Genomic DNA, 16,625 nt, shown 5'->3' with positions numbered 1-16,625 from the left:
CCAGCCCCTGCGGGCCCCCGAGTCCCCAGGCTGAGCTGCTTTCCCCTTTCCAGCCTATGGGAGCTGCTTCTTCCAGTTGGTTCTGTGCGGCCACAAGCTAGAGCCCCTGGTGCTGGTGCAGCTGTCGGAGCGCTATGAGGTGGGTCCCGCCGCAGTCCGCCCTGCGGCCCCCACACACTGCACTCCCCTGCCGGGTTCTGCAGGAGGCCTAGCACTGCTCAGGGGCTTAGGCTGGGCCCTTTCTCAGGCAGCGCGTGAACACCACGCGGGCCGCGGCCCAGGCCTTAGCGCTGGCAGCTGGTGGAGAGAGCGCCAGGGCTGGCCGGCCTCCTGACCGCCACCTGTCCCCACAGCAGACGGAATACCTGGGCCGTCACATTGCCCGGAAGCTCAACATTAACTACTTTGACTACCTGGCCACGTCATACCGGCACGTGGTCCGCCACTGGCCTCTGGGGGCTACTTTCAGCCCGGGCATCGTGCAGCGCAAGACGGGCCCTTCCGGCAAGCGGATCTCCCAGCAGGACCTGGACGTGTGACGCTCCAGGCAGCCCCCGCCCCGGGATCTCCCGTCCCCGCCAGTCTCTCACCTTCCCCCGACTGGTAGTCTCCCTCTCAATAAAGCTGTCTCTTGCCACCAGGCGAGTGTCTCCTCTGCGGGGTGCGGGGGGGAGGGGCGGGCCCCGGCTCCAGGGTCTCCCCCAAGTGCACATCTCCCACGGCCTCAGGCAGCAGATCTTGGAGTTGGGTTGGAAGATTGGGGGTGGGGATAGGAGCAGGGTGAGTCAGGAGCGGCAGCCCTCCAGGCCTTTGAACTCATCACTGGCAGGTGTGGGACTCGCAGCCTCTCCCCGTCGGCAGCACTTACTGGTCCTGTCCGGCCTTGGAAGTGCGGACCAATGAGCGGCATCCAGCAGTCAGAATCTGGTCAGTCCGAGTCAGTTCCTGGTCCAGTCAGCCGTGGGATGGGGCACAGCCACCAGTCCAGCCTTGTGCCTGGGGGCACGTCTTGGGCTAGACCGTCCCCAGAGTGGCAGCTGCCTTGCTCCTAGGGAGTAAGCTGCAGAGCCCTAGGCCACGGTTCAAGGCCTGCTGGAACACCAGTCCCATATTCCCTTGTCCAGGGGGCGTCCCCGTGATCTGGGTGCTGGGAGCCACTGTGGGAGCAGAGAGGGCAGCAGGCCACTGGGGACTCAGGAGGAGTGGCAACTGGACTGACCATGTGGCTCTCCCGGTCAGCATTTTTCCTCAGGGCCATGCTGGTGACCCAGGTCTTTGGGCACTGTGTCAATGAGTGTGTCTGGAGCCAGAATCAGCTGCATAATTTGCAGGCCCCCAAGTAAAACAAAAATGCAGTCTCCTGTTAAAAAGTTATTAAGAATTTCCAGAAGGGGGCGCCTGGGTGGCTCAGTGGGTTAAGCATCTGCCTTTCCCTCAGGTCACCATCCCACGATGGGATCTAGCCGAGCATCAGGCTCCCTGCTCAACGGGGAGCCTGCTTCCCCCTCTCCCTCTGCCTCCCTCTCCCCGCCCCTGCACTTGCACACATGTGCACTCTCTAATAAATAAAATCTTTTTAAAAAAGAATTTCCAGGAGACACTAAAGCATTAAACCCAGTATGGGGCGCCTGGCTGGCTCAGTCAGTGGAGCATGTGACTCTTGATCTCAGGATTGTGAGTTAGAGCCCCACATTGGGGGTAGAGTTTACTTAATTAAAAAAAAGAAAACAACAGCAACAACAAAACCTAGTATGGGCCCTTCTGAGCTTGGGGTCCTGCATGACTGCCCAGGTCACGTGCTATGAGCCTGGTCCTGCCTGGAACCATGGCTCAGTCACTCTCTGATCAGCTCCCGATCCCAAGGCTGGCCAAACTCAGTGGGTGCACAGACGCCCCTGCCTTTCTCAGGAAAGATCCAGGAGCTGCTGGAACTGCTTTAGGCAGTCCCAGGGAGCAATTATTACTCACGGCACAAGTGTAGGGTCTCCTTGCCCCTCAGAAGATAAGGCCCAAGTTATCCCCAGACTGAGAGTGCCCTGCTTTTACCAGGGGACGGGCTGGAGAGGGTGAGCATGGGCTTGGGACGGGTTGAGGAACAATGTTATGGTGGAAGGGGAGGAGTGGGAGGTGTAGGCCATGGGGCTAGGCTAGCTGGGTAAGTGGCTTTTGCCTGAGCTAGACCCGGGGTGCTGTCAGCTTTGAAGGGTTAGAAAGACATGCCAGTCCCTTGGGCTCTGGGGGGATGCTCAGATCTGTCAGTGCTTCAGGTTGGGGACTCAGTTTCATCTAGGAAGGCAAAGTTCCTGCCCTCCTGGAGCTGACAAACTTAAGAGGAACAAACACTGAAGAGCTAACTTGTATACTGCCAAAGTGGCAGGGAAGGGGGATGGGGTCCCCCTAGCTAGGGGATCAGGGAAGACCTTTCCAAGGATGCAGCATTTGAGCTGATAAGGAGCTGGGGGCCATGGGGAGCTCTGGAGAAGAGCACCTGCACAAGGGGATGGGAAGTGTAAAGGGTGTGATACAGGAACAAACTTTTGGCTGGACAGAAGAGGAGAGCATTGGAAACACATTGTGACTGCAAGCAGGATCTCTTTGCCCATCCTCCACTTGTTCCTTAAAAAGAACACCCCCCCCATGTTTAACTAGGCATATTGTCCCACAGAATAAAGACTGCATTGCCCAGCCTCCATTACAAATAGATATATGTGGTCTTGAGACTAATTCCTGGCCAATGTGATATAAGAATTGGTATGTATAATTTCCAAACGTGTCCTGAAAGGGAGGGGTTTGCCTATCTTTGCCAGTTCCTTTTTTTTCCCTCTGGCCTAGAACGCACCCACAATGACTGGAGCTCAAGCAACCATCTTGGACCATGAGGTAGAATGAATGAGTTGAGGAGGGCACAACAAGATAGACTTGTAGAGCTTGAAGACTGCAGCTGCCCTGCCAACTCTGGATGGCTTTTCAGCTCTTTGCAAAAGAGAAAAACTTCTATGGTTTATGCTATTGTTATTTGGAGTTTTCTAACGCTTGTAGCCAAGCCCCTGATTCTAATTAAAAAAAAAAAAAAAGATTGTTAGCTTCAAGGGGTGGTGGGTGGGTGGAGATTTGGAAGCTTCAAGGAAAAAGAAAAGGCAAGGTGTGAAGTAGTCTTCCCAGAGAATGAAAGACAAACTGGATAAAGAAAGTGTAGTAAGATTTTCTGGCTGCATAGAGAGCCCACTTTTAGATGTGTGTTGTAAATTTTTTAAAATTAAAAAAAAAAATTTAAAGCCCAACTCAGGGCTCGATCCCAGGACCCTGAGATCATGACCCAAGCCAAAGGCAGACACTTAACTGACTGAGCTACCCAGATGCCCCATGTGTTGTAAATTTAAAGAACGAGTGAGTGTGGTTTTATGTTTTTCTCTAGCAAAGTTTTGCTGCTCGGATGCAGGGATGGAGTAGGAAGACAGTTTGGTCTAACAAGGGTTGGGAATTAGTAAGGACAATATTATAAGAGTGTGGGGTTCGGGGAAGTGATTATAATTTTGGACTATGGGACTTGAGCTGGGAAGGCAGAGTGTGAGGACAGGAGTTGAGAGGCAAAGAACAAGGAGCTTCAGTTCTCTATTGATATATAACCAACCACCCTAAACTTAAGGGCTTAAAACAGCAAATACTTACTCATTGTTTTGTGGGCTGGCTGGGCTCAGCTGGGTGGCTCCTGTCCACACATGTAGCTGGTGTCGCTCATGTGGCTGCATCAGCTGGGAGCTCAGCTGGGGCCAGATGTCCAAGTTAACGCCCATCCTCCAGGGCCTCTTTTCAAGTGGTGTCTCATCTTTCAGGAGACTATTTTGCTACTGGTTTCCAAGAAGACTAGCCCCAGTGGGCCACAATCCCATTAAGCCTCTGTATGCATCATTCATGCTAATGTCCTAGTGGCCAAGCAAGTCACATGTCCAAGCCCAGAGTCAGTGTGGAAAGGGTCTACCAAGTACATGAAAACCAGGAGTTTTATAGGGGGTCATGAATGTAGGCAGTCCACCACCGTCCACCCTCTGGCCTCTCCCAAGGCCGCCAATATCCCATCACAGCACCCAGCTCAGACCTCAAGTCCAGGATCTTGCATCTAAGTCAGGTCCAGGTGCAAATGAGGTTGCTCAGGTATCCTTCTTTGGGTGCAACCCAGCTGTGTGGGTCCTCAGTGCAGAGACCCATGAACTAAAAAACAAAAAAACAAGTTCTTGGGGCACCTGGGTGGCTCAGTTGTTAAGCGTCTGCCTTCGGCTCAGGTCATGATCCCAGGGTCCTGGGATCGAGCCCCGCATCGGGCTCCCTGCTCTGCGGGAAACCTGCTTCTCTCTCCCACTCCCCCTGCTTGTGTTCCCTCTCTCGCTGTGTTTCTCTTTGTCAAATAAATAAACAAAATCTTTAAAAATAAATAAATAAATTCTCTTTCCCTACAGACACAATGTACATTAATGAGACAGGGACAGAATATCTTCAATAGAGACTTCTATTAAAATATGGGAGAAGCCTCGAGTGTGGGCTGGATCTAGGGATTTGCATCCAAACAGTAGAGTATGGAAAAGGACAAATAATAACTTTACAGTAGAAGAACCTGGCAGACACCGCCCTAAGCGAGTAATCAAGGTCAGCATCACCGGTGATAAGTCCTGCTGACATCATGTCTCTCTGCTGTGATGCAATGAGACCACATCAGGGGCGCCTGGGGAGCTCAGGTTGTCAGGCGTCTGTCTTCTGCTCAGGTCATGACCCCAGGTCCTGGGATCGAGTCCCACGTCAGGCTCCCAGCTCAGCGGGGAGCCTGCTTGTCGCTCTCCCTCCACATCTCCCCTTGCTTGTACTCTCTCTCTCTCAAAGGAATAAATAAAATCTTAAAAAAGAGAGAGAGAGAAGACCACATCACCTCTGAGGTCTCCTCCCCAAACCCAGAACTCCAGGCTAATCACAAGAGAACATCAGACAAACCTCAGTTGAAGGACATTCTACAAAAGTGACCAGTACTCCCCAAAACTGTCAAGGTCATGAAAAAGAAGGAAAGACAAAAATTGTCAGACCACAGGAGACTAAGGAGACTAAATGCAATGTGGTCCCTTGAATTGGTTGCTGAAACAAAGAAAATGTCAGTTAAAAAAGTGAACTCCAAATAAAGCCTGGAGTTGAGTTAATAGTAACATACCAGTGCGGGCTTCTCGGTTGTGACAGACGTACCATAGAAATCTAAGGTACTGACATTAGGGGAAGATGAGGGAAGAGCGTCCAGGAAGTCTCTGTATTATATCTGCAACTTTTCTGTTAATCTAATCTAAATTTATTCTAAAGTAAAATGTTTTCTAAGAAAGATTTTATTTATTTATTTGATAGAAACACAGCGAGAGAGGGAACACAAGCAGGGGGAGTGGGAGAGGGAGGAGCAGGCTTCCTGCTGAGCAGGGAGCCCAATGCAGGACTCGATCCCAGGACCCCGGGATCATGACCTGAGCCGAAGGCAGAGGCTTAACGACTGAGCCACCCAGGCGCCCCTCAGAGAATTTCTTACTCTGAGTAGCTTTTGCAAGCTGGAGAGACTGGGAATGAAAAAAATGTTTTACTTTTCAACCCAGTAAGTCCTAGACTGGAAATATTTTCTCCAAATTCTTCTTGAAAACTAAACAGTTCTCTCTTTAGCTCATTCATCACTTGTCATATCATTCATTGTGAAAAGAAGCCAACTGTCCCCGATTTCCTAGGGCTGCTGGGTGGGTTAGAATGACAGCACTTTATTTTCTCGCAGTGCTGGAGACCACAAGTCTGAAATCAAGGTGTTGGCAAGGTTCATTCCTTCTGGAGTCTCTGAGGGAGAGTCTGCTCCAGGCCCCTCTTCCAGCTTCTGGTGGTGTCAGAGGTCTTTTGTGCCCCTTGGCTGACCTGCCTCTGTTCTCACGCATCTCTATGTCTTCACAGGATGCTCTTCTGTCTTGCGTGTGTGTTTCTTCTCCTTGTAAAAGCACCTATTGAATTAAAGGTCCAGCCTACTCCAGTGATGGCTTCCTCTTAACTAATTACATCTGCAGTGACCTTATTCCCAAATAGCATCACATTCTGAAACACTGGGGGTTAGGGCTTCGATAGATTTTTTTTTTTTTTTTGCAGGGACAGGTGTGTCATACTTCAGTAGTGCTGGGATAGGTTAGGCTACGACTTCCATTCGAGGCCCTTGTGGTGGGAAGTGGGGACAGACTCTAAGGGTGTATATGAGGTCAGAAGAGGGAATAGTCCCTGGATCTCTTCAAAGAGAGCAAGTTCTCATTGGAGGGCAGCTCTTTTGGTGGTCCAGATTAGGGGTTCTGGAAATTAAAGATGTTCAGGGACCTCCACCCAGCTGTCCTCAGCCCATATGTCAGGGTCTCATTCATCTTCAACCAGGACCTGGTCCTGGCACAGCTTTTGCCATAAGTTTAACGGTCTTTGAAATGACCCTCCCGGTCCCTGGGAACATTCTTTATTTAGAGATCTACTTTGTCTAATGTAAACATAGCCACCCCAGCCTTCTTTAGTGTTTATGTGGTATATCTTCTCCCATCCTCTTGTTTTAACCTATTTTTATATTTAAGATGGGCTTGTTGTAGACAGTATATAATTGGGCCCTGCTTTTTTATACCACCTGACACCCTCTACCTTGTAGTTGGGGTGCTTAGATCACTTACATTGAACATGATTAGTGACATGCTTGGGTTTGGATCTACCATCTTGCTGTGTGCTTTCTATGTGTCCCAACTGTCCCTGTTTTCTCTTCCTTTTCTGCCTTCTTTTGGATTTGTTGAAAATTTTGTATGATTTATTTTCTTTGTTGGCTTATTAGCTATAACTTGTGCTATTTTAATTTCTTTACTCTTTTTTTTTTTTTAAAGATTTCATTTATTTATTTGACAGAAAGAGAAAGCAAGTGAGAGCGAGCACACAAGCAAGGGGGGAGCAGCAGAGGGAGAGAGAGAAGCAGGCTTCCTGCAGAGCAAGGAGCCCCACGCGGGGCTGCATCCCAGGACCCTGGGATCATGATCTGAGCTGAAGGCAGACGCTTAACGACTGAGCCACCCAGGCGCCCCAATCCCACATACGTTGTTAATTCTATTTAATCAGCTGATTATCTTTTAAATAACAAGAAACAAAGTTTTTACATTTACCTCTTAGTTACAATTTCCATACTTTTCATTTTTTTGTAGAGATCTAGATTTTCACCTGGTGTCACTTTCTTCTGTCTGGAGGGCTTTCTTTAGGATTTCTTGCAGTGTGGGTCAGCTGGTGATGAATTCTTACAGCTTTTTTTTTTAATAAAGATTTTATTTATTTATTTGACAGAGAGAAACACAGCGAGAGAGGGAACACAAGCAGGGGGAGCGGGAAGGGAGAAGCAGGCTTCCCGCTGAGCAGGGACCCTTCCCGCCTCGATCCCAGGACCCCGGGATCATGACCCGAGCCGAAGGCAGACGCTCAACGACTGAGCCACCCAGGTGCCCCGAATTCTTCAGCTTTTGTATGTCTGAAAATCTAGTTAACCTGTGTGTTTGAAAGATATTTTCACTGGGTATCGAATTCTAGGTTGACAATGTTTTTCTTCCAGCACTTCAGAGACGTTGCTCCGCCATCTTCTAGCTTGCCTGATTTCCATGAGGATCTGCTGTCATCCTATCATTGCTCCTTTGTACACAGCATGTGTTAATTCTTCCCTCACCCCCTGCTGGCTGCTTTCAATATTTCCCTTTATCATTTGACTATGATGTGCTGGGCTGTGGTTTTCTTCCTGTAGCATGTGTTTGGGGCTTCTTGACCTTCTTGGATTTGTACATTTATAATTTTCATCAAATCTGAAAAATTCCTGGCCATCATTTCTACGTTTTTTCCCCAATCCCTCCTCCCTCTCAAGACCCCTATCACACGCATATTAGGCCATGTGAAGTTACGCCACAACTCCCTGATGCTCTGCTCTTCCTCTTTTTGTCCAGTCTTTTCTTCCTCTGTGTTCTAGAGCAAATATTGAGAGTGTGCAACCCCAGGGGAAGGCCAGGGAGGTGAGGGCGGGAGGGTCCAACTGCATTAGGAATTACACAGTTGCCGGACCACCCCACGCCAACTTCCAGGGAATGCAGGCAGGATGACAGCTCCCCCTTGGTGGTCCTGCCATCCTCTGGTCACCCTCTCTTCCCCTCCACTACCTCCCCCTCCTCCAGGGCCCACTCTCCTGCCCCCCCTCCCCTCTTGTGTTTCCTTTAAAGCTTCCCCAAGGAACTGTCCTGGAGGGGAATGGAAGTGTCCTGTGTCTTTTTTTTTTTTATTTAAGATTTTATTTGTCTCAGAGACAGAGAGAGGCAGAGGGAGAAGCAGGCTCCACGCTGAGCAAGGAGCCCCATGCGGGGCTTGATCCCAGGACCCTGGGATCATGACCTGAGCCAAAGGCAGATGCTTAACTGACTGAGCCACCCTGGTGTCCATCCTATGTCTTGTTACGAGAGCAACTCTGTTTGTTAAAACTGATGGAACTCCACACTTAAGACATTTTACTGTATGGAAATTCTATCTCAAGCTTGGAATGAGGCCGGAGGGTCTGAGCAGGGTCAGGTGGTTGGATCCCTTGGAACAAAATAGGACCTGGGTCACTCAGGGCTGCTGGCCTCTCTGATGGCCCTAAAACTCAGGAGGCTGAAGGGATATCCTTCCTGAAGCAAGAAGGGGACAGTGCCCCCAGCTCTGGCTGCGTCAACTCAGGGTGAGAGGTGGGGGCTCCCTCATGCAACTCCCAGGCCCCTGTGTGCTCTCATGTCTTTGTTTACTTACTAAAAATGACATTTTGTGATATGACATCTGGGGTTGGGGGACGGATGGGGGAAGAAAGGAAACCAGATTGGCTGTGAGCCAGCCGGTCTTGGGTGATGGTGGTGATGAGCACATGTGGACCCATCCTTATCTGACTTTCTGCACTTTTGCGCACATCTGATATTTTTTATAATAAAAATGTAAAAAACAAACCCACCCTGAAATTTGCATCTTGTTTAATTTGCATGTCTTTCCCAGTAAGGGCTCTTATTTCTTGTGTGGTAAATTGCCTGTTAACCCCTTGGGGGTCTCAGCATCTTTGTTTTGTAGAGTTCATTTACAGCAGCTATTCTATAATCAGAATATTAATCCATTGTTATATAAATATTTTCTACTACTTTGATACTTGCTCTTTGTTTTTCCTTGTCTTTTTCAAGTAGACATTTTTAGTTGCCTCGTGGTCTCACTTCTTCCCTGTAGCTCCAAAGCTCCTGCCCCAGCAGGGACCTGTTCTGCCTCATGCCGCTGTCCTCATGAGCCTCACCCAGTACACATCGCCTGTTTTGGAGTCCAGCCGGTCACCAGCAACCCCCCCCCCCCCACCAACAACCTCAGCCCTGTTGCTGGGCCCTCACTTTCCCTTGGGAACCCCAGCTCCCCTCTGCCCTGCTCCCTTCCCACCAGCCTTCTCTGGGGGCTGCTTTTTCTCTCCCCAGCTCAGCCCCCTGGCCTGGAAGGGGGTACCCACCTGCCCTGTTCCTCACTGTGGCCTGCAGCCCCTTCCCCACTCCTCTTTGCAGGAGTCCCAGCTGACACCAGCCATCCGCTGTGCCCACCACCAACACCAGCCCTTGCTGTGGGCATCGCCCCATCGCTGCGCCAGGTCTGAATTCCTGGTGGTCTCAATTTCCTGTGACCACCCTTCAACTCCCTGCTCCTCAGTCTTGACCTCTTCTTCCTGCCAATGACCTCGTCCTCTGCCCCAGTTATGCCCTTGACCCTGTCACCATCTGTAACTGTCCCCCTTTACCCCCACTCTAGCATTTTCTCTCAACACCCCATTCTCAGATCATCACCTACTCCCCAGCTCAGTCCTGAAGATGCTGACCCCAGCACTCCGGAGCCCCCACACTGTCATGCCCTTACCCCTTCCTCACTCCATTTAGATTCCACAATCATTGTCACCGCTCCCTTGCATACCCTCTGGGCTCAGATGCCCCTTTCAGAAGCTCACCTGGCAAAAGCCCAAACCTGGATGAACCCAACCACTCTGCTTATCCCCACTGGCTTCCCTGCTGCTCCTCAAAAATATACATTCCCATCTCCTCTGGAATAGAGGCTAAAGCCCACAACTGTCTCCCAGGCCTGGTCTCTGCCCCCTCCTGCTCTCATGATCCAAGCTATCACCTGGTCTACTCATCTTTCTGGTTAGTATCTGTGTCCTGGGCTGGCCATGGGCTCTAGAAGCAGGTGGGGAGTGGCTATTATGAGCTGTGAGTCTCACCTCACATTTGGGAAACAGAATGAGCAGATCATGGGTAGCCCACTATGCACACAGGATCCCAGCTGGCTTTCAGGAAAACACCCCATCCCATTCTACTGAAGAGAAGGCTGAGGAGGGGGGTGTTGGGGTACCAAGGAGCCAGGCCAAAAGAGGCTCCTAGCTAGGGTGGGATCCTGGTAAGCCGGTGGGGGGGGGGGAATCCAGAAGGAGGAGTGGACCCTCTAGGCTAGGTTAGACTGGATTGGAGTCCTACTAGAGTGGAGGGGGGTGAGAAGGTGACCACAGGGCCCAGGAGTGAGCACACACAGGGATCCTGGCTCTGCTGGGGGCAGGTTGCTGGGGACATAATTCAGTGAGTCTCCCCTTTAAAGCCTGGCCTTTCAGCAACATGGGACCTGCTCAGGGCTGGAGGTGGCACGCCCAGAAGCAGAGGGAGATAGAGGGACATAGAACCAACACTGCATCCCCTCATCCCAGCTGGGTAAGAGGCTGGGCCCAGCTGCAACATGAACCAGGACAGAGGAAACAGTTTCTGAGGACCAGAGGCTCTATGGGGGCAGGGTGGACAGACCAACTCCCTGGGCGCTAAGGCCCTGAGGATTGGAGTAACCCTCAACTGGCTGAGTCCTCTGGGAGCCAAAGCATCCTTGTCTCTCACCTTGTCCTCTCCTGCAACAAAGCCTTCCCACCAGGCCTCCAGCCCTCAGTGGGAGAGATTCAGGGTGGCCTCCGGTGGAAGACAGCTGAAACTTTCCAAAAGCATGAGAATCACTATCTCATGAGAATCACCGTCTCCTAGCTGGACCCCAGGACGGGCGCAGCGACCTTGGGATGCCGGCGGGGGCAAGAGGGGTGCTGGAAAGGAGGCGGGGTGAGGAGGCCCAAGTAATTGAGACTGGGCCGCATGTGTGTTCTGCACCCCGGCCACTGCGGACTGATGGCCAAGGCCTGGGCCCACCTGCCCCTCCCCGCCAGGCGCCCCGAGGGGCTGCGGACTCCACCTGAGCGAGCCCGATCAAGGGCCGCCCGAATAGTCCCCTCGGGAGCACCCGGCCGTGGGACACATGTGTCTGTGCCCTGACGCCTTGTCCATCAAGAGGGTTGGGAGCCAAGGGGGCGGGGAACTTGACAGAGAGAGGCAGGGACGTGAACAGCGAACCAGGGGACGGAGGGACGGGAGGATGGTTGGAGGAACAGAAAAATGACCGAAGAGGTGAAGAGGGTGGACAGAGGACGTGAACAAGAGGACGGGTAGCCGAGTGGAAGAATGAGGGAAGGGGCCAGGGAAACACGAGCATAAGGATAGAGTGACTGGGAGTAGAGGAGGGGACAGGGATGAAGCCAGAGAGGAGACAGGGGCGGGTTGTCCGGGAGGAGATGGGGGGGGTGGTGGCGCTTGGGAAGGGCCTGCGCCGGGCACGTCCAGCCCGCGCCCGGAGGGTTTGCCCGGTAATTAGGCCTCGGTCCAGATGGGCCCCCAGTCCCGCAATCAAAATGCTAATTGGCCCCGCGCCTCCGTCTGCGCCTCGGCCGGGCCCTCCTGGGAGGGAGCAGGGACTACAGGCTTGCCCAAGGGGGGGTCCCCGTCCCCGCCCCCACTTCAGGCCTCGCCGGCTGCGGCTCGGCGATAAGGGGGCGGCGACGCCCCGCCCCCGCCCCTCGGGAACGCCTGCCACGCAAGATGAATATGCCGCCGCGGCCGTGGCCAATGCCACAAAGCGGGCCTGTGGTCTCCGCCGCGTCCCCCGCGCGGGGCCAGCTTGCTCACACCCACACTCGCCCGCCTCCAGGGCCGAGGTGCGGGAGGAAGCGGGGCGCGGGGCAGGCGGCAGCGCGGCTCCAAGCTCAGCACTCCCGGCACGCCCCCGCACGCACGCTCCCGGAGCGGCCCGCCCGCCGCGCGCTCCCGGCCGGAGTCCGCGGTCCCGCCGTGCCGCCCTGCACAAGGTCACTGCGTGTAGCGACGGGTGCGCGCGCGCCCCCACCTTGCACGCGCTCCGGGCTCGGCCGCGCCCGGACACTCCCCCGAGCCACCCCTGCGACCTTGGTCTTCAGTGACAGCGGGCCGCGCGGAGGCGCGCTCTGAGCGTGGACTCCCGAACCACCCGACGCAGGCGAGGGAGGGGACAATGGCAGCTCCGGGACCTAATTGAGGACATATGTCCCCGCGCGCGGCCATTGTGCGGCCTGGAGCCCCCGACAGCCCCGCGCCCGGCCATTGGCGGCTGGGCCTGACGTCATCGGGGCTGCAAACTCGGGGCGGGCGGCCGCGGGAAGGGTTATCCGCCTGGTTGCGGGGCCGCCGCGGGGAGCTGCAGCCGCGCGGAAGGGTGTAAAACCACCAATGAAGTCGAATTTCTAGAGCAAGGGCATGGCAGCCCCTCTCCCCCTTCACAGCCCGTTCGCTGCGTCGCCGCGGCGCTCGACATCCGCCCCTTGGGAAAGAGGCGGGGGGGGTGGGGGGTGGAGGGAGACCTCTCCAGCGGGCACGGGGTCAGCCCGGGTGACCGAGTGGCAGGGAGACACTGCGGCACGGGGAGCGCGCCGCGCTTCCACACCGCTTTCGCTGCCTCAGCATTCGCTCCTTCGCCTCCCGCCTCCCCCACCCGTCCCCTAAGATCCCTAGCCTCCATACCCGATAGCTAGGCAGGCTGGACCAGACTGGGATCCGCCCTGCGTTCTTCCCCACAAGATCCCAAGTCTGGGGCTCATGAGTCCCAGGCCTGTTTCCACTTCTCCCCCGCACGCACGACAATGCCGCAGACCTCTGGGCCTCCATTCCCGAAGCTGCTCGGGGGAAATCCACACATGCGGGGGCCGCGGCATCCCCAAGACCCCTCCCAGGAGACCCCGGCCGGGCCCGGCCCAGCGCAGCCATTTCCGCCGGCCTCTCCTCCCTCCCCTCCCTCCCCCTCCCTCAGCTTCTGGGCTTTAAAAGCCAGAGGCTGGGCCCGGCCGCAGGCAGAGGCGGCCGCGGGCGCAGGAGGCTGGGCCCAGGAGCTGTCCGAGCGCTGAGCCCCGCCCCCGGAGCCCCCGTCCCTCCCTCTCTCCTTCCCTCGGCCCGCCCTCCCTGCGCACCCCTCCCCCCGAGGACCCCCGCCCCCCGCTCGCCGCCGCCGCCGCCGCCGCTCGCTCCGGCTGCAGAACAATAAAGCAAGCCTCCTAGAGACCCCCGCCGAGGACCCCCGCCTGGCGGCCGAGCACCCGCGGCCCGCCCCTCGCCGCCCGCCGCGGCTGAGCGCGCCGGGTCGCTGGCCGAGGTGCTGGCCGGGCCGGCGCTGGCCGCGGTGCTGAAGCTGCTGGCGCTCCCGCCGCCGCCGCCGCGTTCTCCGGGCCCGGCGCCTCCACCCTCAGGGGCATGGGGGGTCGCTGACTGAGGCTCCGCCGCGGCGGTGGGGGGGAGGGGAAGGGGGCCGCGGAGCCGGGCCAGCCCTGCACCCACTCGCAGCCTCCGGGCCCGGGACGGAGCCGCTCCCCCTTCCCCACCCCCCACCCCCCGGCCTCCTCCCCCGCCTGTCCAGGGGCGGCACTGCGGGCTGGGAAGCCGGGACCAGAGGAGGGAAGGAAAGAAGGAAGGAAGGAAGGAAGAAAAGAAGGAAGGAAGGAAGGAAGAGAAGAGAAGACAAGAGAAGAGGAGAAGAGAAAAGAAGAGAAGAGGAGGAATCCAGAGGAGCAGAGGAGGAAACGCAGGGCAGGCAGGCAGGCAGGCAGGAGGACGGTACTCCAGCGGCAGCATCCAAAGGCCAGAGTGGGGACCCGTGCTGCCTCCGCCGCTCCTCGGATGGTGACGGGGCCCCGCCGCGGCCGCAGCCCCCCCGCGCCCCGGCTCCGCAGGCCCGCAGCGCCGGTGCCCCGCAGGAATCATGCCCAGATCCTTCCTGGTCAAGAAGGTCAAACTTGACACGTTCTCCTCGGCGGACCTCGAGAGCTCCTACGGGCGCGCCCGCAGCGACCTCGGAGTGCGACTGCACGAGAAAGGTGCGAGCTGGGCTGAGGCTGGGGACAGCAAGGGGCCCAGGACAATGCTGGAAGGGGTAGAGGACCAGAGTATGGGGATGGAAGGGCCGGGGGCCTCAGGAAATAGACCCGAGGGAACCAGAACCAGAGGGAGACAGTGGCTGAAGCTGGACTGTGGAGGAAGGTGGGGAGAGGGGAACGCAGAGGCAGGCCAGAACAGGGCCAAGGCCCGGCAGGGAGAGTGTCAATGCAGGAGAGAAGGTGGGGAGCAAGGATCCGAAACAGGAAGTACCTGAAGGTACACACGGACCCACACCCTGGCTATGCGTATGGACACTTGCTGATATGACAGGACCTGCCATGCATGCAGACCCACACCCAGAAACCTGGGCCTTCCTGAGTATCAACCTCTTTCTTGGCTAGGGTCAGCAGAGTGCTGTGAGTTCCAGGGAGTAGGCATGGGTCCAGTGGGGGCCGCCACCTGTCAGGACTAGGGTACCAGCAGAGGGGCAGCAGTATTTCCCCTGCAACCAAAATAGGGAGGAGGATGTGGGCACGAGGGCTCTAAGTAGGGAGGTCCCAAGTGCTGGAATCAGGGGGAGGCTCTTTGTGTAAGGGTGCCCAAGTTCAAGGACAACTGTTAGCATGCAGGCAGGAGGGCTGGGAGTGCCAGCAGCGTGGGGTGTCGGAACAAGTGTGACCTGAGCCTGTGTGAGCCGAGCCTGTGTGTGAGCCTGTGTGCGCCCATGTGACTGCGTGTGGCCATGTGACTGTGTGCGCTTGTGTGTGACCCTGTATGAGTGTGTGCCTGCCTGTGTGCCACTACATGGGACCATGTGACTCTGAGGCCGCTGTGCACCCATGTGACTGGTGACCCTGGCTGAGTGTGTCCAGGGTGGCTGCATGTGTGACCCTGCATGAGTAGGTGGTATGCTGGGATCAGCGAGCAGCCCACCCTGGGAGGACACTCCAGGGCTGATGGTGGCTGGGAAGCTGGGTGTAACCCTGAACAAGCCAGAGGCCGCATCATGTGGTGCGTGCATTTGTGACTCTGAGGTTGTGAGATCCATCTTGTACCTTGAGAACAACTGCAGTTACCGGCATTAATGATGCCGCCTGCCAGCACTTGTCCAGTGAAGGTGTCCCCTGGTGGGTGCCCTGGCACTCTCCGACGCAGCGACTCCCTGGTCGCCGGTCCTGAGGCTTGGGAAGGCCCTTACAAAGGGTTAGGGCCTGGGGGAAGAGGACTATGTGGAACAAGGTAGGACCCAAGGGTACAGGATGAACGAAGGGAGTCAGGGAAGAAGCAGAGTGGATGGAGGAAGATAGGGCTGGAGCAGGAAGGGGGTCAAGTCCAGTGAGTAGTGGAAGACCTGGGAGGGAAGAAGGAGGTGCTAGAGAGGGTAGGAGGGGCTGCCGGAGGAAGAAGTCTTCAGGGCTTGTTGGGGGGCCTAGGGGACCAAGGAGGGGCAGCATCAAGCCTGGACACGAGTTCTAGGTGTCGAGGGGAAGAGCAGGTGGGAACCCCGAGAGGCAGAAGCGACGGGGTCCCTCGGTGGGCGGTCCCGGCTTTGTGCGCTGCGGGTCCGCAGTGTGTTGCATAATCAGGGAAAACTGCTGAAGTGGGGAGAACCCGAGGGGGAGGAGGGGTGGAGGAAGAAGGGCGAGGGAAGCGCCGCCCCTCCCCCCTGACCTTGAGGCTCCGCGGAAGGGGGGCAGCCGCGCCCGAGGATGCGCCTCTTTCCTCCCCCTGCGAGGGTGGGGCGGGCGGCGGGGGCGGAGCCGAGGCCCGTCCCAGTCTCATCTGTCCTCTCTTCTCTTCCCCTCCCTACCTCCTCCATCCTCCTTGCCCCGCGGTCCCCCGGCCCCTTCTCCTTTGTCCTTTTTCTTGTTCCCTCCTTCCCGGACCCCGTGTTTCCCGCCGCCTTCCCGTGTGTGTCTCGCCCGCTGGCCGGTTCCCCCTCCCTCTGTCTGCCTGTCCACCTCGGCCCTCAGGATACCTCAACGACTACGCGGGGCCCGCCTCCGTCTACGATGGCGATGCCGAGGCGGCCTTGCTCAAAGGGCCGTCCCCAGAGCCCATGTACGCTGCGGCCGTGCGTGGAGAACTGGGCCCGGCGGCCGCGGGCTCGGCACCGCCTCCTACCCCGCGCCCAGAGCTGGCCACAGCCGCGGGCGGCTACATCAACGGCGACGCCGCCGTCAGCGAGGGCTACGCGGCTGACGCTTTCTTCATCACCGACGGGCGCTCGCGCCGTAAGGCCGCCAACGCCGCCGCTCCCTCCACGGCCTCTGCCGCAGCTCCCGACTGCGACGGCGGAGGCGGGGCCGGGGCGGGTGCGCGCGGCGCGGGGTCGGGGGC

General features: G+C 56.5%; 2 protein-coding genes across 2 annotated transcripts in view; both read left to right on the top strand.

Moving 5' to 3' along the window:
• TMEM249 (transmembrane protein 249) overlaps window positions 1-637 on the top strand; it is a 7,334-nt gene extending 6,697 nt beyond the window's left edge. The window contains exons 5-6 of the mRNA XM_021688741.1: window positions 54-139; window positions 354-637. Of these exons, the coding sequence (XP_021544416.1) occupies window positions 54-139; window positions 354-539 (272 nt within the window). The 3' untranslated portion in view covers window positions 540-637. The remainder of the gene's footprint in view (window positions 1-53; window positions 140-353) is intronic.
• Window positions 638-14,169: 13,532 nt separating this feature from the next.
• SCRT1 (scratch family transcriptional repressor 1) overlaps window positions 14,170-16,625 on the top strand; it is a 3,324-nt gene continuing 868 nt past the window's right edge. The window contains exons 1-2 of the mRNA XM_044914363.1: window positions 14,170-14,284; window positions 16,259-16,623. Of these exons, the coding sequence (XP_044770298.1) occupies window positions 14,170-14,284; window positions 16,259-16,623 (480 nt within the window). The remainder of the gene's footprint in view (window positions 14,285-16,258; window positions 16,624-16,625) is intronic.

The sequence above is a fragment of the Neomonachus schauinslandi genome, chromosome 4 (assembly GCF_002201575.2).
Source record: "Neomonachus schauinslandi chromosome 4, ASM220157v2, whole genome shotgun sequence".
Lineage (NCBI taxonomy): Eukaryota > Metazoa > Chordata > Mammalia > Carnivora > Phocidae > Neomonachus > Neomonachus schauinslandi.
This window is presented reverse-complemented; position numbering and strand designations above follow the sequence as displayed.